Here is a 21,342-nt window from a genome sequence, read left to right on the forward strand (position 1 = left end):
TTCCCTGGGAAGAGGGACTGGCTGTAAAACAAAGGTGCCAGCTTGCGAGTGAGACTGGGGAGGTGTGACATTAGGATGTCGGGATGACCCGGGGGCAGAGATAAATGCGGCAGTAGCGCTGCTTCAGTGGGTGGCAGCTCTTCCTCTCTGTCACTCTGCCGCCTTCTCCACCTGCCGCTGGCCGTGGGTTGTTTCCCCCATCTTTCCCTCACACAGCTGGAAGAGGAGCTGCTGGCCAATGGAGCCATGCTGTGCTATGCCCAGTTCCACATTCGGCCTCCTCTTGCCACGGCCACTGGGTGGGGTGGGGGTACTTTCCCCTCCTTCCCCTCCATGGCAGGAGGAGGAGAAGAAGGAGCCGACCACTGAAGCCATTCCACACTTGGCCTCCTCCGCCCCTATTTTTTTCAACATGGGGGCATGGGGGCAAAAAAATTGTGAGGGAGCCAAAACAGCTGGGCCACTACGAATTGGCACCATACTGGGCATTTTAGCTCAGTGAGGGGAATAGCAGTCTCCCTAACAACTCACAGCCCCGTGAGGAGGGCTGCACTGAGGAGGAATGGTGGGAGCCTCCCCCTTCCCCTCCCCTCGCTCCTGAGCCGAATCCTGAATCTTCCCAGGAGCAGGAGGACAGTATAGATTTGGAATGGTGGTTTGAGGAGGGACATTGTTCAGAAGGCAGAAGCTGGGAAATACTGGATGGGGAGCAGCTAGGAGAAGAAACACGGAGAGAGAGAGGGTTAACAGATTCACTGTCTCTGGAAAGCATTCACCCGCTCTCCCGAAGGTCAAGAAGAGCTGAGAAAGTGGCGGTATAGAAAGCACACAAAGCACAGAGGGTACCAGCTCAAGATTACAAGACATAGGAGTGACGTGGATTAATGGGGACGTCAGGGGGTGGGATTCTTAACTGGGAGCACCGCCATTCCTAGGAGATGGGTTCTTTGTTCTCTCGCTGTGACTATTAAAGTTTCTAATGGGTAAGATGATTTCTTTTCCTTTGTTCTGCTTATCTACTGCCGCAGGGGGAGGAAGGCGATTCCCTGAAGCCTGACACCATGATTCTTTGGGAGGTTCATAAGGGTGTGTAGGCAGCGCTCCAAATAATTTTGTGATGCTCCTGTAAATTACCAAAACATGGCTTACCTTGCTGACTTTCCTGGAACACATGTCATTTAGGGCTAGTTTCCCCATTGCAAGAGCACGTGGAAGTCAACTGACCGTATCAAGCAGTTTACTCATCTGGAGATTCTTTGTGCAATTGACAGCGGCTGCTGTTGCTTGGAATGCTAGGCAGTGGTATAAAGATTCTCAATGTGTTGCCAGCGATCTTTGGTATATATTCTTGTATAATTTATTTGCTTTTATGGATGTTTGTGAGCAGGGCTACAAACGCTTTCCCACTTCAACCTCAAAGGTGAATGAGGACCCCATTCAGAAGGTTAGGTTCCCCATGAAACATCCATATTATTAATTTATTATTTATTAAACATACATCAACAAATATTCTCTGGTTGCCTTTACAGAGCACAAAAGCAAAATCCAATCCAATGCAGTATTAAAAATGCAGCATGCAATGATTGAAACAGCTATTAGTTCTTTGACGTTTCTCTTCAAGAAATCAAACCCTCCCATGCCACAATCTTGTTTCGAAAAACTGACATTTCTTCATTTGTCTTGCATCCCTCCTGAGAAGCTAAATTTAGCACAAGTGTCTGGGCAAAATGTCAGATGACACGAGAGGATATCTGTTGCACAACATACCATAAGAGCGTGTAGCATTTAACTCGGTTAAAAATAGTCATATACTTGACAAATGTGGCAGGCTCCTGTATTATATCAAATAGTGTGATAAACAAACTTTACTGCAATAATAGAGGTCAAAGGTATGCGGGGAAGACTGAACAGAGACAAGCCAACAAACGAGTAGAACAAGTTATCTTATGCGTGATCTGTTTTTGGATGATCTCTCTCTATTTCTAGCAACTAGTACAGATCATTTTAAGCAATTTTAACTAAAGGACAAAAAAGCACCTGCCGTTAACAAATAAAATAAAGCCTACACAAAATTTTGAAGGAGGTGGGGGTATTATGTAATTTTTTACATGTTGTAAGCCACCTTGAACATGCTTTTGATTATGGAAAGGTGACATACAAATAAAATGATGATGATGACTGATAAATAAACTATTATATGGCCATTATATATGTACACACACATAAACATTTCAGTATTTTTCCAAGCAGCAGACAACAGCCAAATTTTTGAACTGCAGAAGTCCTAAAATCAGTGATTGAAAATATATATATGCAAAAGTATCTATTATCTATTTCAGATCATGAAATGAAAGCCAACCAATAATCAAAATAAGTTTCTTTGCTTCCTCCTAACCTTGGGGCAAGGCCTTTTCCATGGTGGCACCCTAACTTCAGAATACCCTCCCTGGGACCCTTGCCTGAGCTTTCTATTTTAAGCCTGTGATTCAATGGAGAATGACATGGGATCTGTTCTAAATTTGCTCCAGACCAGTTGGTAACCCTATCCTGAAAACAGTAGTCTGAAACAGGAGCTGCTTCCACACTGCACATTTACTGTAGAATAACCAGTTTGCTCCCTCAGTTTTTTACAGGGCATCTGCATGATATCATGAACATAACATCCTGCTCCCATATTTTCTCTGTTCAGATTCCACCCCCATCCCCATCTGAACTCAGAAAATGTTGTTTCTCCCCCCTTAACACAATAGAACAACTGCACAATTTTTCCAGGTGTAGGTGATCCATTGCACAACTATTCAGATTGTTTGGCCAGTTATGTCAGAAAGATCCTCCTGATTATAGAATCAAAGAATCATAGAGTTGGAAGAGACCACAAGGGCCATCGAGTCCAACCCCCTGCCAAGCAGGAAACAAACCCCCTGCCAAGCAGGAAACATTAGCCAAACTCTCCTTTCTTGTAACTTGAATCCATTGGTTCGAGTCCTACCCTCCAGAGCAGCAGAAAACAAGCTTGCTCCATCTTCCATGTGACAGCCCTTGAGATATTTGAAGATAGTTATCATAGCTCCTCTTAGACTCCTCTTTCCCAAGCTAAACAGACCCAGTTCCTTCAACTGTTACTCATAAAGCTTGGTTTCCAGACCCTTGGTCATCTTGGTTGCCCTCCTCTGCACATGTTCCAGTTTGTCAACATCCTTCTTAAATTGTGGTGCCCAGAAGCGGACACGGTACTCAAGGTGTGGTCTGACTGAGGCAGTATAAAGGTAAAGGTACCCCTGCCCGTACGGGCCAGTCTTGACAGACTCTAGGGTTGTGCGCCCATCTCACTCAAAAAGGCCGGGGGCCAGCCCTGTCCGAAGACACTTCCGGGTCACGTGGCCAGCGTGACATCGCTGCTCTGGCGAGCCAGAGCCGCACACGGAAACGCCATTTACCTTCCTGCTAGTAAGCGGTCCCTATTTATCTACTTGCACCCAGGGGTGCTTTCGAACTGCTAGGTTGGCAGGCGCTGGGACCGAACAGCGGGAGCGCACCCCGCCGTGGGGATTCGAACTGCCGACCTTTCGATCAGCAAGCCCTAGGCACTGAGGCTTTAACCCACAGCGCCACCCGTGTCCCATGACTGAGGCAGTATAGAGTGGTACTATTACTTCCCTTGATCTGGGCTGGATCTAGACACATCAAAAAAATGTTTTAGGAAAATGCGTTGTAAATCTCATACAGTCAAGACTCAGTTCCCGAACGCCTCTGTTTTGGAATGTTTCAGCTCCCAAACGCCGAAAACCCGGAAGTAAATGCTCCGGTTTCTGAACGTTTTTCGGAAGCTGGATGTACAACATGGCTTCCGCTTGCGTGCAGGAAATTCCTGCAACCAATAGGAAGCTGTACCTCAGTTGTCGAACATTTCGGAAGCCGAATGGGCTTTTGTTTACAACAGGAACAGATTATGTTCAACAACTGAGGTTTCACTGTACAGTAATGCAAAATCACATTGCCAAAGATCGAACTCTACAGTGCCATCTTGTGTCACAATGTTATTTATGCATTTATGCTTCTTTTTCTTTTTTACTAATGTAGCTGAGTCCCTGGACACTATACTTTTGTTGATGCAGCCTAGAATAGCATTAGCTTTTTTCGTTGCTGCATCACACTGTGGACTCACGTTAAGCTTCTGGTCCACCAAGACCCCTAGATCCTTTTCACATGTGCTGCTATCATCTATCTATCTATCTATCTATCTATCTATCTATCTATCTATCTATATCTATCTATCCATCTATCTATTTATCATCTATCTATTTGAATTTATATACTGCCCTATACCCAGAGGACTATCATCATCCCTAACTAGCAAGACGAATGGTCAGGGATGATGGGAACTGTAGTCCAAAAACAAATGGCGACACAAATATTGGAAAACACTGTTCTAAATGAACAAACAAATACTATGCCTTGTTTCATGCTATACTTGTGAGCAGGCAGACAAAAAATATCTTCATCCAAAGCGATTTAGCAAAGAGGCTGCTGCAGTGTTATGTGCTGAGCTGAATAGGATCCAAAAGGCAGCAGTCTGATTGGTCCTAGAACAATAGGATTCAGAATGCAGCAGTATGATTGGTCCACAGGAGCCACCCAATCCAGCTCCAGGTGGAAGTGAATCCACAACCTGATTGGCCTACAGGAGAATCCTGGAATTAGCCAATCACGTGCAGCCCATTGTGCAAATGCAGTGGTACCTCAGGTTAAGTACTTAATTCGTTCTGGAGGTCTGTTCTTAACCTGAAACTGTTCTTAACCTGAAGCACCACTTTAGCTAATGGGGCCTCCCGCTGCCGCTGCACCGCCGGAGCACGATTTCTGTTCTCATCCTGAAGCAAAGTTCTTAGCCCGAGGTAATATTTCTGGGTTAGCGGAGTCTGTAACCTGAAGCGTATGTAACCTGAAGCGTACCACTGTAATGTATATAAAGCAGATATTCTGGGGGAACATTCATTCCTCCTCACCACTATGAGCTGAATAAAAAGCATGAAATCCACTCTCGACTCCGAGTATATTTCATGCTTCTGTTTACAGCTGTGCGGGGGAGGGGGGGGAGAGAGAGAGAGAGAGAGAGAGAGAGAGAGAGAGAGAGAGAGATCACTCCCCAGGGAAACACAAGGACAGTTCTCCCTGGGCACTCGAGGCCTTGATCCGCACTGTGTGCTGGGGTTGCCAGGGGGACACTGGAAGCAGCAGCAGGCGGAAAGGTAATTGAAGTAGCAACCCAGAAAGCTCACCTGCCACGCTGAGCCCTGCACTTCCAGCTTTGCAATTAGATCTGGGTTTGCTGCTCACACACGTCTGTCTCTGTCGATGCAGCGAAAGCAGCACCGCCGGGCTCATTTGGTCGTGCCGAGATAAGCTTTAGACAAACAGAGGCAAACTGGACACTTCTTTCTCCTCTTGACCAATTTCCCAGGGGGTGAAACTGCTGCGCATGGCAGTACACAGGATTCCTGCAGAAAAGTGGAGGGGGAAGCATTTCCACAACCCCCCTCCCTTCCTTCCTAAAGAAACATGACTTTTCTGATGATGACAAGGGACCATGATCCCAAATACTTTCTGCAGGTGGAAAACGGGCCAGGAAATGTTTTCGTGACCCAGCTAGGAGAACACAGGTAAGGTGGCCCTTGATGTGTGTGATGCATTCCTTAAAACGGGTGTGGGGGAACTTTTATTCAGTTTGAGGGCCGCACTGTCAGCTGGGAAACCATCTGGGGGCCACATGCCAAGCTGAGTGGGGTCAGGGGATGCTGCTCTAACCCCCTTGTAGAGTGGGTTACATTCTGGCCATGGAAAAGATAGATGTACCTACAGGCATGCTACTGATTTGTATACATGTTAGATGGGCATACCTATTTTCTGGTAGGCTGGTCGCATTTTCATTCTTATTATTTAATTAGCACATTTATGCCCATCCCTTTCCTCCAAGGAGCTCAAGGTGAAGCAAACACTTATCACACCAAGGAGTGTGGTGGAGTCTCCTTCTTTGGAGGTCTTTAAGCAGAGGCTTGACAACCATATGCCAGGAGTGCTCTGATGGTGTTTCCTGCTTGGCAGGGGGATGGACTCGATGGCCCTTGTAGTCTATTCCAACTCTATGATTCTATGATCTCCCTCTCGATTTATTCCTCACAACAACTCTGTGAGGTAGGTCAGGCTTGAGAGACAAAGGCTGGCTCAAAGCCACGCAGTAGGCCTCAAGGCTGAGTGAAGATTTGAACCCTGGTCTCCCAAGACCCAACCACTACTCCACACTCACTGTCTGCCATCACTGGGACTGCTTGCTCAAGGAAATTATCGTTTCCAGGTCACACACCAAAGGCTTCCAACAGGATACAGAAAAACCTAACAAACCCATTCTTATTCCGATCAAATCACTTGGTGGTACGGCTCAAGTGGATCTCATCAAAGTGCACGGCTGGCGCCAGGGATGATGTCACTGCTGCTTCTTTCCGCAGCGTTAAAATGCCAGACCAACAATAACATGGCATATAAAACAGTTCCCACAGTCAACCCTGCGTTTGGTGTTTGCGCTGCATGGGGCAAAGAAGATTTCATGCTGTAGAAACACTCCATGGAATTTGTTTAAGCTGTTGACATCATTTAAGATCTCCCCACATTTACTCGTGAGAAAACAAAGCGAGAACTTTGCAGAGAGCAGCAAAACACGTGGGCCCTGAATTTGTGGCGATCGTAGGGAGGTCTGACTAACCCCCATGCATCCTCATAAACTTAGATGCTCAGCTGGCAGAGACAGCTTTGAAAAGGCCTGGGTGGATTTGGAGAATTATTTGCAGCTTCTACATGTGGGTGTCTCTTTAGCTGTCTGCAATATGTCATTGGTCTGCCAGATAATGCTTTACAGTAGACTTGACAGCCCTGGAGATTCTTTCTCCGGGACTTCAGCTGTAAGTGTTACCTGAACATGTGAATGGTGAGAGTGTGGGGAGGGGCAGGGCATTCAGGCTAGCCTCGCCCCCAGTGTCATCATGCCTGCTCCCCACTCAGTCCCCAACACAATATGGGAAGGTCATGAGGGGTTTTTGACTGAGGGCTTATTCATACTCCCTGCTGCTTTCCACCACTCTTTAGTGCTCAGTTGGAGCAAAGAGCGATTCAGTTTTCACCCAGATTGCCATTTGTTCCGATCTATCGCTAAAGAATGGGTTTTCTCTTGGAAAACAATGGGGAAACCACTCAGATACATGCCTAGAATAAGCGTGGGTCAAGCAGAAACAAGGATGAGCCCTGAGTATCAGTAGACTCCTGGTGCCATTCTGAACTGGAAAATTTCCGGTGGGAAAATAAAGCATTGGAAAAAGTTACTGCCTCATATTACTGCTGGGTGGTTGAGCAGGGAACAGGGTTCTTCTTACTCCCCACAATATGTAGGAGAATTATTGAAGGTATCGCATCGTCTGATGCAGACTGAGGATTAACAACTTGTGCTGAAGAGCTGCCCTGGCTGATTTTTTGCACTTTCTGCTCCAGCACAAGAGCAGGCAAGCATCTGGTTTTTCCTGATCAGGTGGCAACCCGACTTGTTGGTATAGAAAATGATCCCTTGCAAAGCACAGCTGCAGGATTAGAGTATGTGTAATTGCAACTTGGATTTGCATTCCACATTTGGTTGCTCACACTAGGACCTTGATTTGCCATGGGCTTCTTTTCTAGCCATTTAATCCAATTCATTCAGGTATGCCATCTCCTGATGGTCAGGAGAACTCTATATAGAAAAGGCTTTCCCAACTCCAACGCCCATCAGCCCCAGCCAGCATGGCCAGTGATCAAGAATGAGGGAATAGGGATCTCCTAACAACCGCATGCACACTTAACAAACTATAGTTCTCAGGATTCTTTGGGGGAAGCCATGAGTTTTATAATATTGCTTTAAATTTATGATGTGGATGTGGTCTTAGGCCCCAACTCCACAATATACATTTAAAGCAACGTCATACCACTGTGTGGTTTAACAGTTAATCCCTCTTCTCAATCCCTCTGGGAATTGTAGCTCTCTTAAAGGAACAGGTGTCTCCTAACAACCCTCAGCACTCTTAACAAACTGCAGTTCTCAGGTTACTTTGGGAGACCATGGCTGTAGTATTAAAGGTAAAGGTAAAGGGACCCCTGACCATTAGGTCCAGTTGTGACTGACTCGCTCATCTCGCTCTATAGGCCAAGGGAGCCGGCGTTTGTCCTCAGACAGCTTCTGGGTCATGTGGCCAGCATGACTAAGCTGCTTCTGGCAAACCAGAGCAGCGCACAGAAACACCATTTACCTTCCCGCCAGAGCACTACCTATCTATCTACTTGCAATTTGGCGTGCTTTCGAACTGCTAGGTTGGCAGGAGCAGGGACTGAACAACGGGAGCTCACCCCATCGTGGGGATTCGAACCGCTGACCTTCTGATCAGCAAGTCTTAGGCTCTGTGGTTTAACCCACAGGGGCATCTACTTTAAAACTATAGTGCAGATGTGGTCCTTATTTGGATACAACCCAAAGCAGGTTTCCCCCCTTTAGAACTATGTAAATTAATGTATATTGATAAATTCATTAATTGGTCAATTAAAACATATATTAAATCAGCTAACAGCCCAATCCCAATGGCTACTCATAAATAAGCCCCATGAGGCTAACTCTTAGAAAACCACATGTGTGAACACAGCCTGAGTTTTCATTGGATGATAAATCTAGTAATATGTGATCAAACCCTAATTTCCTCCCTTTGTCCTGTCATCAGTCCTGGTTCCTCTTCAGCTGTGTTGAACACCTCTCACTGCAGTATGTGCCAACCCAGATTTCATGGACTACAACTCCCATCAGTGGACGGGAACTGCAGTTCAATACATCTGGATGGCACCAGGTTGGCAAAGACTGCTCTAATGATAGCAGTTGAGTGATAGGACCATGGAACAAACCCAGCAGGTGGCACTACGGCTGTTTTGTCTCCTCCTGAATGGGGTAATGTAAAGGTCCCACCTGGATCTCTTGAGTTGTGACCTTTCAACCTTATGTCGCTAGCGGTACCATTTAGGAAGGAGCCGCTGCCAAACTACTCCCATTAAGTCTTGCTTCCTTGTGTTGAAAGGGGACATCTCCTGTAAACTTAGTATGTTATGGGATTTACCCTGTGTAGGGTAGGTGTAAAGGGTAGGTGCTCAAGGATGAAGCAAGATGCCATAGAGGTGCCATTGTGATGCTTCCGGCTATCTCCCCTAACTCCTAGATACTGCTGTTGTCACTGCTCTCAGTCTCCAAAAGTTCAGCATAGATTTATATCCTGGAGTTTTAAGGAGAATGGACAGGTGGGTGACTTGCAGCCTGGGGCTTCATGTGGCCCCATTGCCATTTTATGCAGCCCCCAAAACCTGCCACTATCCATTTCTTTCTGCAGGGATCCTACATTCCATTTATTTTATCACTATTGTCTCTGGCTTTGCCTCCCTCCATCTTTCTATATAGTTTCTCAATAATTGGAGAAGGCGGGATTCCATTTAAAAAAAAATATCCACCCCCCATTTGAGAAAAAAATCCTGCTGTTTGTAAGACTCCTGTTCAAAGGACTCCACATCTTCTATGTTGAAATCTATGGGGCGATCAGGTTCAAGAAGGGCATACAAAAGAACTCATTACATGGTTGTTGGCAGTAGCTAGGACATCTATCGTACAAAAATGGAAGACATTGCAAGAATTGCAAATTTTCCCACGTGAGGAACATTGTGATGGGGGGGGGGGAATAGGGCATAATTTAAATGTTGGAAGCTCCAGAAGGTTGCCAGGCCATGTGGTGGGATTTCATTTCTTGCAGTACTGCAAATAGCCTCTGGGACTGTATGGCTTTGCCTATATGTGAAATATGGCTTTCTGAAGGATCCGTGAATGTTTTATATATCATTATGTCTCTCCATTTTGATTTTGTATAGCCTGAGAAAATTTGTCTGTAGTCCCTGCCCTCCCTACTTGGGTTATATCTCACGGTGTGTGTATACAACAGATAATAATAAAATTGTTATGCTTCCATCATGGAAGTATGTGTGCGCATGTCTGAATGTGCAGCACACAAAATTTAGAGAGGAATTACATTTACTTGCTTTCTAAAATGGTAGTTGTTTTGGTCTGCTTTGCATAAAAAGAAAAGAAAAGAAATTCTCTGTACATTGGTACCTCGGGTTAAGTACTTAATTCGTTCCGGAGGTCCGTTCTTAATCTGAAACTGTTCTTAACCTGAAGCACCACTTTAGCTAATGGGGCCTCCTGCTGCTGCCGCCGCACGATTTCTGTTCTCATCCTGAAGCAAAGTTCTTAACAAAGCACTATTTCTGGGTTAGCGGAGTGTGTAATCTGAAGCGTATGTAACCTGAAGCGTATGTAACCCGAGGTACCACTGTATACTTATTTCAGAGTAACCCCACAAAACCTAGTGGGGGTTACTTCTAAGTAGACCTTCATATCATAGGGGCACAGGGCATGGAGGGAGCCTGCTGCGTCCAGGATCAGGCTTGACCCAGGAGTGGAGCTGCGACTGGGCCCAGGCACAAGAAAGCTGCCTCAGCAGCAGCATTGGGTGCCACAATGCAGCCAAGGAGAGGGGCGGCAATGTTGCCGCCAACTCTCCTCTCTCTGCCCCAGGAGTGGAGCTGCAGTTGGCAGTGTTAGTCAGCCATGCAAAAATGCTGCCTGCACAGCTCTTTCACAGCTCCAATTAGGGGACCTGTGGTGGGGGCCCCTCCAAAAAAATGTGCCATGCCACCCCAACCACCCATGCTATGCCACTGCCTGTAATATGCCATTGATCACCCAGAGAATCACCCTTGAGAATCAAGATGGTGCCTGTTTTCATCTTCATCTACATAAGCTCGTCCTGAGCTCCATTTCCTGGTCACACCAAAGTGTGACAGAACATTGGGATCTGCCTTTCATACATGGAGAGTAATTTCTAGGTATTAAGGGTCTATGACAACAATTTACCTTTTTTTATATATATAGGGAAGAAGAGGATGAAGTTGTGCCTCAGATTCCTGTCATGCGAGAGGTCAGCTGCCTTTGTCATTCTCTTTCTCAGACAAGAGGGCCGGGTTAAATATAGGACAGGGCTTCTGTTTCTTTATTAGGTTGTGCCAAAAGCAGAGCTTTGGCAGAAGTCGAGCAATTCTCCGATAATAACCGTGCCAGGGGGATTGAACTGGTATCCAGGGAAGATAATATTCTTCTAACTGTTAAAGCCCTACTTGGGAGTTTGCCTTCTGTGCTAATTCAACACGCAAAAGGGGAGAGCAGGAATGAACATGTAAGCTCTGTCCTCTTGTCAGCATGTGCAGCGGAGAGCTTGCTTGACTCATGCAGGCTGAGGCTCCCTGCATATGGGGAGCCTTGGCCCTCCAGATGGCACTGAACTACAACTCCCATCATTCCCTGACCCTGTAGACCTGAAGGAGCGTCTACACCCCCATCGTTCAGGCTGGACACTGAGGTACAGCTCTGAGGGCATTCTGGTAGTTCCCTCATTGCAAGAGTAGCCCTAAACATTTTTAAAGAAAAAAAGTAGTGTGTGGGGTGTGTGTGTTTTTGTGTACACACACGCGCGGACTAGATAACCTTTGGGGGCCCTTCCAACCCTACAGTTCTCTCTCCTTCCATCACTCTCTCTCTGTGTATTTGTAAAAACCAGTTTTGTTTTCTAGAGCACCAGTGACATTTTGCAGCATCGCAGAAAAGCACTGCAAACATTCCGGCTTCAGAAGAAAGAAATTGAAAATGAGCAGGCTTCTGCAGAACTGACTGCAAAGAAGCAAGAGTTCAAAGAGAGGATGGAAGCGTTGGTCCAACGAAGAGAAGCGCTTGAACAAAAAGATCAGGATGTAAGCATCACTCTGCATCTATAAGGAGGGCACTTGGAGTTGGGGTCTAGGCTGGATCTGCATTGATCTGTTAAACGTTATTAACAGAAAAGGAACATTAAATCATTATACATTAAATCATTATACATTAAACATTAAATCATTATACATTAAACATTAAATCATTATACATTAAATAATTATACAATATCCAAAAAAAGAAATAGAAAAAACATAAACAAAATAAAATAAACCCACTACCCTGTTTAACTTCCCTCCACCGCTACTCGTCTTCTCTGGAATCAATTTTACCCTTATCATTGCATTCTGATTGTTTTTATTTTCTCTATATACATACATACATTTTTGACTTGACTGCTATCGCATGCATGCTGTTAATTGAGCCAATTTTAAATATTCATTAAATTTGAGAATTCATTCCTCCTTGGTAGGTAGTTCTTTAGCTTTCCATTTAGATGCCATTATTATCCTAGCTGCGGTGGTCACATATAAGAAAATTCTTTTTTCCGATTTCGGTATTTCTTTTCCTAAAAGGACCAGTAGGTAAGCCTCTGGTTTTTTTGTTAATGGGATTTTAAGCATTTTTTTCAACTCCTCGTGTATTTCTCCCCAGAAGTACTTAATTGGGGTGCAACTCCACCACATATCAGGCACTACCATTCTCACACAGTTGTAATGATGCAAAGCCAGAAGTAGGGGCCAGTCAGGTGTGATAGCTATAGGGGGCCGAGATGTCTTCAACCCCCTCTGTATTTGTTGGAAAGGGGCCAGGCCCCCTCAATGTTGAGGGGGCAGAGGAGGCCGAGTGCAGATCTAAGCACAGCACAGCTTCAGTGCTCAGCCTCCTCCAGACAATTGGAAAAATGAGAAAGTGAAAGAAACTGGAAATGGCCTTCACTCATACTCAACCGTAGCTCCAGAGCACTGTGCTGGCCGGCAGCCTGATCACAAGAGGGCAGCATAGCAGAGGCTGTATATGGGATTTGAGATGGAACACTAGCATTTTGTTTGGTAGGTCCCCAATTCAGCTGCTGGTATCTCTGTTTAAAAGCTTCAAATGTCAGATGATGAGCAAGACCTGCCTGAGACCCTGAAGAGTCTCCTTCTAGTTGCAATATGCAATACTGGGCAAGATAAACCAGCAGCCTGACGAGGTATAAGGGAAAAGTGCTTGGACCCATACCTAAAATGTGTGGAACAAGTGGAAAACCACTTGGGCCCATGCTTCCTAGGCATGGGAAAAGTGGAAGTGTGAAGGAACCCTAATTTCCTGTGAACTTAGTCCCAGGTAAGTGTGTAAATGACTGCAGCTTAATCAGTCTTCCCTCCATTCTTTGTTAGTGTCCAGGATGAATTCATTCTCATTTTCTCTGAAACAAATGACTTCCCCTTCATGGGCTCCCACCTTTGAATACTGAGCAAAACTATGCAAAACTGATTAAGCCTTCTTTCTCCTTCTTGATTCAGAGGAAGAACCGAATTCTTGAATTTGACGCATATATTAAAGAGTGTCATCAGAAGAAGGTTCGTGTCATTCAGCTGTACCACCAGGAACACGCGCTGAAAGCCCTCAAGAAGCGTGAGGTATTGAAACTGAAAAAAGAGCTTAAGAAACTCCAAGTTAGGTATGTGACTGATGCTTTTAAGACGGATTTGAGACTGAGCCACTGGTATCTGGGCAGGGGTGCAGTGAGGCAATCTTAGACACTGGACTTCTGGAGGCCCTATCGTTAGATGCCAGTGTGTATTACTTCACTTACTTCAAAATGTCGTAAGCCAACTTTGCTGTATTTGGGGACTCTCCTGCTGGGGACATTCCTCTGAGTGGGGCCCTGGACTTCAGTCCCAAAGTCTTCTCCTAATAACACCACTGTACATTATTCTCCAGCCGGCAAGCATGGCTAGCTTTCCTGATCTGAAGGACCTGTGCCCTGGCAGAATAGAATCATCATCAAAGTTATATTTCTTAAGAATGGGGGCTTGCTAAGAGGGCCATAGCTTAAATGGGGAAGGCTGTAGTTCAGTGGGAGAGCATCTGCCTTGTATGCAGAAGGTCGCTGGTTCAATCCCTGGCATCTCTAGGTAGGCCTGCCAGTCAGTGTAGACATTATTGAGCTACCTGGGCCAATGGTCGACTCAATATAAGGCAGCTTTCTGTGTTCCTAAATTTGATCTTTTACATATTTACGTAGAGCAAATGTTTAATTATCTAAGAGTACGAATCCCCACGATGGGGTGAGCTCCCATTGCTCTGTCCCTGCTCCTGCCAACCTAGCAGTTGAAAGCACGTCAAAGTGCAAGTACATAAATAGGTACCACTCTGGCGGGAAGGTAAACGGCGTTTCCGTGTGTTGCTCTGGTTCGCCAGAAGTGGCTTAGTCATGCTGGCCACATGACCCGGAAGCCGTACGCCGGCTCCCTCGGCCAATAAAGCGAGATGAGTGCCGCAACCCCAGAGTCGGTCACGACTGGACCTAATGTTCAGGGGTCCCTTTACCCTTTACCTTTACAGTACTCAGCCAGAGGGACGTGGGTAGCGCTGTGGGTTAAACCACAGAGCCTAGGGCTTGCCGATCAGAAGGTCAGCAGTTCAAATCCCTGCAATGAGGTGAGCTCCTGTTGCTCGGTCCTGCTCCTGCCAACCTGGCAGTTCAAAAGCACGTCAAAGTGCAAGTAGATAAATAGGTGCTGCTCCGGCGGGAAGGTAAACGGCATTTCCGTGCGCTGCTCTGGTTTGCCAGAAGTGGCTTAGTCATGCTGGCCACATGACCCGGAAGCTGTATGCTGGCTCCCTCGGCCAATAAAGCGAGATGAGTGCCGCAACCCCAGAGTCAGCCACAACTGGACCTAATGGTCAGGGGTCCGTTTACCTTTACCTTTACAGTACTCAGCCAGCTTTCCCTTTCCCTCCTTAAAAAACACAATAGCGCCCCAGCTGTGGAATATATTTCTCTCTGAGTTCTGCTGGTGCCTACCTCACTTTCAACTTTGGCCCTAGGTTAAGAAGACCCCGACTGCTTTCTTGGGGGTTTATTACCGTATTTTTTGCACCATAACACTCATTTTTTTCCTCCTAGAAAGTAAGGGGAAATGTCTGTGTGTGTTATGGAGGGAATGCCTACAGGTGGCATGCCTACGGATTTTCCTCCTCTAAAAACTACGTGCGTGCTATGGTCGGGTGCGTGTTATAGAGTGAAAAATACGGTAATTGTTAACTCTGCTTTGTAATAATAAGGGGATCGTCCACTCTGTGTTTTAAGATGGTTGTGATTCATTCATTCATTTTTATCTGCTTGCTTAACTAACAAAAGGGTGGTTCCAAATGTATCCGTGTACCTTGCTCGGAGTACAATTTGATATAGAACTGGTCACAAATATTTTGATAAATGAATGAAACAAAAGCCAAGGCAGTTTTGGGTCCTCAGTTTTGGGACCTCTTGATGGTGCTGACCACATTTTTATCTGTAAGCCACATTGAGCCCCTGTCAGGGGGGAAAGGCGGCATATAAACAAATATATATGCAGTGATCATTATCACCAACTTGAGCCATTGAAGGCTGATCCATTAGAGCAAAAGGGGCAGTATTCCACCAACTTCACTGTGCCCCCAGCCAGCCCCTACCTACCTGCCTTTTTAGTTACATCCACTCCAAAGGCAGACACTCAGTCTCAGTGTTGCCTCAGCAGAACTCCTTAGGGAGAAGGATGAGAACATAACTTTAGTTGACTCTGCTCATCATTGGCTCTGGCTTTATCTATTGTTGACCTCTCTGCCCTCCTCCCCACCAGTCCCAATGGGCACCAGCCAGCCAACACTGGGCTGAGCTGGTCTATCACTCAAACGCACAGCTGCCAGGAACTGGTGGTGTGACTAAACATGGGCCATCTCTGCAGATGTTTGGCTGCCCATGGCAGTCAAGGTTGAGATGGGGGAGAATTGCCCCTCACATTTCGTAATTGAGTTACAGCAACGATCCCTTTCCAGGAATTTCATAACTGAGCTACAGCAATGATCCCTTTCCAGGAATTTCTAGTTATTTGTTGATAAGACGATTTTTAACATCTGAGGCATTCCAAGCACCCCTAATATATATTTCTTCAGAAAAAAGGAACTACAGAAGAAGATGGCAAAATACAAAAGCGTTGAAGATTTCCTGAAGAAAGTTACCGCCACATTCACACCAGGTGAGTATAATCATTAAACAGTTACACTTTACTTGGGGGGGACTCTGTACTTGACAGATACGTATTTAGATTTCTTGCCTTTTGACTCATAAAAGGATCCACAAGACATCTTTCATAAACCACTTTTGAAGAGCCATCAGAAATAAAGAGTAGCACAAAAATACCAAAACAATAAAAACATGTCCCTGATATGTGTTTTCCATGTATAGCATAACCCTCCCTGTTTTGCATTGCAGGCTTTCTTGGATATCCGGAAGACTCCATGGTTGAAGCCCTCATCAAAAGGCACAAGACACTGTTTGAGGAAAACCAGAGCTTGATGAAGAATTTGTCCATCCAGCAGTGTCACATTGAGGAAATGCAAAAAGAATTGGGGATCTTGCGAGAGGAATACAATACCACGACATTTGTAATGTTCACTGAGCATGTAGTTTTTATGGCGCCCAATCCATTCATTCCACAGGTCCGATTGTACTAAGCACCGAGTGTGCTGGTTCTTTTCTGAAACCTCGGAGAAGGTCAATTCTGTCTTCTGAAACCAACAAAGCTTTGAGAAGTATTTGCAGCACGTAGGAAACCCATGCTGTGTAATTCATTAGGATTCTCAACTTGTAGATTCCTTTGGAACAGGGTCCAATTGGTACTATAACTGGTCACACTACAAAGCCTCAGAGAGGATTTGTTGCTGCTGCTGCTGTTGTTTTCTTTTTCTGCAGGAAGTGGGTGAATGATCTTTTTGAAAGGCTTTTTGAAAAATATGATTATGGCTTCCCCCTCTTGCCCCATTGTGTGCTGCTAGTGTATTGCTGCTGCTGCTATTGTTTCATTGTGTTCTATTAGTTTGCATCTTCACTCTCATTGTGTACTACTAGTGTACATCTCCCTTCTCATTGGGCACTATTAATAATATTACTATTAATAATATTACTATTAATAATATTAGTATTAATACTATTGGTATCGAATGGTGTTGCAATACTGGCAGGTATTGTCTTCTCTGACTGGCAGTGGCTTTCCAGAATCTCAGGTAGAAGATCTTTCCTATGGCCTGCTACCTGTTCTGTTAAGTGGAGATGCTCCTGGGATTGAACCTGGGATATTCTGCAATCAAAGCATGTACTGCATCACTGAGCTATGGCTCTTCCCCATAAGCCTAAGTGCTGCTGTGGTGGAGGAAAAAAACCATTGTTACAGCACCAGACCCTTTTGTACCACTAGGAACCGCTGCTGTTTTCTGGGCAGCGCCGCTCACTTTTTCTCAGGGAAGCCTGGGAGCCTTGAAATACCCTACCCTGACTTTCCCTGGCTAGTACCTATGATGGCTATGTTCTACTTCTGCTGTTGAAGGAAGTTTGCCTCTGAATACCCATTGCGAGACACTGCAGAAGGGGTGAGTGCTATTGTGCTTATGTTCAGAGTGCTGGACTAAATGGGTTCTTGGCATGCTCCAGCAGGGCTCCTATGTGCCCATCAGGAAATCTCAAAACAGACAAAACCTCTCCAGATACAATTTCTCTTTCATTCAGCTGCCATGCAGTTCCAAATAGTCTAATGCGACTGTGAAGTGTTTCTGCATATATTTGCATGTGTAGGTGGGTGAAATCACTTGCAAAGCCTCTATTTCCTCTTGCAAGCTTGGTTAATATTTTTATTGTCAATTACAGTCATACCTTGGGTTGAATGTGCTTCGGATTGAGCGCGTTCGAGTTACGCTCTGCGGCAACCCAGAAGTAATGGAGTGCGTTACTTCAGGATTTCGCCGCTTGCGCGTGCACAGACACTCAAAATGACATCACGCATGTGTAGAAGTGACGAAAAGCAATGGGCACGTGTGCAGACGTGCCGTCGCTAGTTACATTTGCTTCTAGATGCAAACAGGGCTCCGGAACGGATCCCATTCGTATCCAGAGGTACCACTGTATTACATTAATGTTTACTGTATGCTGCCCTGAGATCCTTGGGTGAAAGGCAGATTACAAATGCCGTAAAATAAATGTACGAACAGCGCATCCCTAAATTCCCATTTTATGGCTTTGCCTAGGTGCTGCTCGGCAAAATTTCTGAACTTCAGTCAAAGAAAAGTGCACTACAAGAAAAAAAGAAACACTTGTGTCACCACATTAACAATGAGGAATGTCTCATCGATCAAAAGGTAAGCTTCTCTGAGTCCCCACCCCACCCCAAAGCTCCTGTTTATTGATTGGATGTTGTATACAACTTAGAGATTAAAAATGTATATATTATAGGGTTTATAAATACTTTTGCTTTTAAGTAAATAAAGTAAAATACAGCTCCCATTAGCCCCAGCCAGCATGGAAGTTCAACAATATCTGGGCTGGATCTACATTGTTCTTTGATACATTATAAAATATAATGGTCTATAACATTTGTTACAGTTTCCCTTTGCCCTCTGCTCTGCAGGGCCCTCCGGTGTCACATTTTAGCAATGGATTTTTAGCATTATAAACCACAAGTGTAAATCTGCCCCGGGAGGGCTAAAAGTTCCCCATGCCTGCCTTAATTTGCAAAAGGCCTGCTTTGAGGATAGTGGAGGGGCAGGACTGACGACTGAACTGGGATTTAATTTGCTACTGTGTCTCATCTGAAATGAGAATTGCAAAGCTGGGATGAAACTAGATTTATATTGATAATGAAGATGATGAACCAGCTCCATCTTCTTTTTTTTTTTAAAAAAAGTGCTAACCTCACTCTTGATCAGTGTTGTCTTCTTTCACTACTCTCCAAGTATATGTGGATGTATAGTGGTGAGAAGGACAAAGTTCATCCATCTCTTTATGCTCATGTAGAGGCAAGAGCTAAGCAGGATGATGTTAGCAATCAACAACATGGCAGAGTTATGCTACATGCCTCATTATGGCCCTTTGGAGGACATGACATTGCGGTCCAAGCTAGACATGATCCAGGTAAGTGAAACCAACCCAAGACTGAGTGTAACATTTTATCCATGACTGTTATGAACAGCAATAATCTAAGGGGATAAAGCATGCATTTAGATCAGGGAGTGGAGCAATAATACACAAAGCATTCTTACTCCACTCTTCAGCCCCACTCTTCCTCTTTGAAGTGAAGGACATGAGGCAGGAGTTGGTAATGCAGGTGAGCTGCGCACAGGTGAGCTGCAAGCAAGCTGCCAGCCAGCTCTGTGGAGGCTCCTTTTATTGACACAATATGCAAACCCAAACTTTGGGCTGTGACCTTTACACATCTTCCAATCCTGAGATCGTGGGGTGGTACAAAGTTATTTTGGCACCTGTTTCCACCGCGTCATTTTCCCCTTGCACAGTGTATGACAAAGGAGACAAATGTCTCAGAGACAAAGGTCACAGACAGGACACCACAGACTACTGAGACCGCAAAAGGTTAGACAGAGGGCAATATGTTCAGACAGCTGTGGCTTTATCTGTGAGGGGGAGTGTGCCCCACACCCCAAGGTCATGCGTGCAGGCAGCTGAGGCTGCCTGCAGGTGGGGAGTGTGCTCCGCACCCAACAATCACTCCTATACTCTTGACTGACTGCTGCCACTGGGCCTGGACAGACTACAGACTGCATGCACCAGAACCATGTCCAACAGGTCGATCGTGGTCTACCTATCGACTGCAGGACGCTAATGGTAGATCACATGACCCTTAGCGTTTGTCCTCCAAAAGGAACGAAAACTCGTCTTCCCCTCCCCCCCCAAAAAAGCTCAACAACTTTGCCTCCCTGAAAGAAAAGCTCAACAATTTTGCCAGGCAATGACAATGGATAAATCACAGCCAGTATTTTAATACCGTACTGTGAGTAGATTGGGAGCTGGACATGCCTGCACTAGAAAATGAGACGGAAAGTGCTCTAAAGGGTAGGGGGAAAAGTCCACACTTTAGAACCAAAGGATTCCTGTCTCCTGGTGTTGAAACAACTCACTGATCATAGCGCTGACTTCATTTGTTTACTAAAAAAACACTGAAAAGCAGGAAAAGACAGGCTTGCCCATTTGTCTGTATATTTCACTTCCAAACTTTTTAAATAGGTGGCTGGTTGACTTTCTTTTTTTATGAAAGCTCAGAGTCTGGGTCCCCTTGCAGGCAGGGCGCTGGGGCGATTGCACCACTGATAATCCAGCCTTGTTAGCCATGCAGCAAGATAAGAAGGGAAGGAGAAGCTCAAGAACCTGAGGCTTTGTTCAAGCATGTTGCGTGTAGCAGCTCAGGCACATAGTATTTAACCATGGTCTACTGCAGCCTCCTCCAGCCTGGTGTCTTGCAGATGTTTCAGACTGCATCTTGCATCAGCCCCAACCAGCTCAGAGCAAGGATGATGGAAGTTGTAAACTGAAACATCTGGAGAGCACCAGGATCTGGATAGCTGTTTTAGAGCTATGTGTGAACCATCCCAATGTGTTGTTCAAGATTAATTTTCCATGTGAATTTGTAAGACGCTTTCTCAGTACTTCAGCTTAAGCCACTCTCCTTTTAGAAACTAAGCTTTATTAAGAACCTTTCTCTCTTTTTATTCAGGAGTCCATTTTGAGGAAACAACAGATCGTAGAGGAAACAAGAGCACTGCAGTCTGAAGAACTTAGAAGGTCATCCTCTCATCTTTTGAGGGAAAGGTCATCTTCTACTCTTTCTAGGGAACAACTTAAAAGGCAAATAAGCTTTGCCAGTAAGGACAAGCTGGAAGACAAAGGAGGAAAAGCATAAGGAGACAAATCTCTTTTAAAATCCCATATACAGAATGGGAGACACTGCAGGGACTAGTGGAATATTTATAGTAGCTTCTGCACACAAATCAACACAGATGGATGTCAATGCATTACCATAAATGCTTTGATTTGTGGGTGAAAGGGTCTTTCATGCTCATTTTTTGTAAGTATGGGTTGAGTGATCTTGATTCTTTCTGCCTGCTAATTCTATGTATTTTGGTGTTTACGGACTTGCTGGAGGAGTGGAAGCCAAACTCTGAAAGAACCAATGCACAATTTGGAGGTGTTCCTGCAGCCATCCATTGTCCTAAACAGGCAGGCAATGGCTTTGATTAGCTGGCAAACTGACCATGGCTAGTTCTAGGGAAAACTAATCTTGCCTATAGTGTTCTTTACTCTTGATCAGGGCTACATAACAGCTCCATCCGCCCGCCCGCCCCCATGCCAGTTAAACACACTTTTTTATTTTTTAAGTGGATAATGTAACCTGTACTTAGCCCTTAATCCCAGCACATATTTTAAAGGAACAGAAGCAGGAGTACAATCT

General features: G+C 45.2%; 1 protein-coding gene across 5 annotated transcripts; it reads left to right on the forward strand.

Annotated features, from left to right (window-relative positions):
• Nucleotides 1–5,222: 5,222 nt before the first annotated feature.
• On the forward strand, nucleotides 5,223–20,936 carry CCDC197 (coiled-coil domain containing 197). 5 transcript variants are annotated; one of them, XM_083438608.1, is made up of 10 exons: nucleotides 8,834–8,909; nucleotides 9,273–9,351; nucleotides 11,033–11,078; nucleotides 11,728–11,904; nucleotides 13,372–13,529; nucleotides 16,007–16,089; nucleotides 16,326–16,498; nucleotides 18,131–18,241; nucleotides 18,897–19,013; nucleotides 20,608–20,936. In XM_083438608.1, exons 1-10 carry the CDS (start codon nucleotides 8,849–8,851, stop codon nucleotides 20,791–20,793), a joined length of 1,191 nt encoding a protein of 396 aa, XP_083294734.1. In that variant the 5' UTR covers nucleotides 8,834–8,848; the 3' UTR covers nucleotides 20,794–20,936. The 5 variants fall into 5 exon arrangements, with proteins under 5 accessions (XP_083294735.1, XP_083294737.1, XP_083294736.1 ...); XM_083438609.1 differs by lacking the exons at nucleotides 8,834–8,909; nucleotides 9,273–9,351 and adding an exon at nucleotides 5,223–5,660; XM_083438610.1 differs by lacking the exon at nucleotides 9,273–9,351 and having other exon boundaries at nucleotides 8,771–9,007.
• The last annotated feature ends 406 nt before the right edge of the window (nucleotides 20,937–21,342 follow it).

This window comes from Podarcis tiliguerta, assembly GCF_965153285.1.
Source record: "Podarcis tiliguerta genome assembly, chromosome: 1".
Classification (NCBI taxonomy): Eukaryota; Metazoa; Chordata; class Lepidosauria; order Squamata; family Lacertidae; genus Podarcis; species Podarcis tiliguerta.

Excerpts from the sequence above, each read along its gene's own strand:
- CCDC197 (XM_083438608.1), top strand. The coding sequence starts at position 8,849 with ATGGACTACAACTCCCATCAGTGGACGGGAACTGCAGTTCAATACATC. Across the intron at positions 11,905-13,371 it reads TTGAACAAAAAGATCAGGAT|AGGAAGAACCGAATTCTTGA; the intron begins GTAAGCATCACT and ends TTCTTGATTCAG. Across the intron at positions 18,242-18,896 it reads AATGTCTCATCGATCAAAAG|AGGCAAGAGCTAAGCAGGAT; the intron begins GTAAGCTTCTCT and ends ATGCTCATGTAG.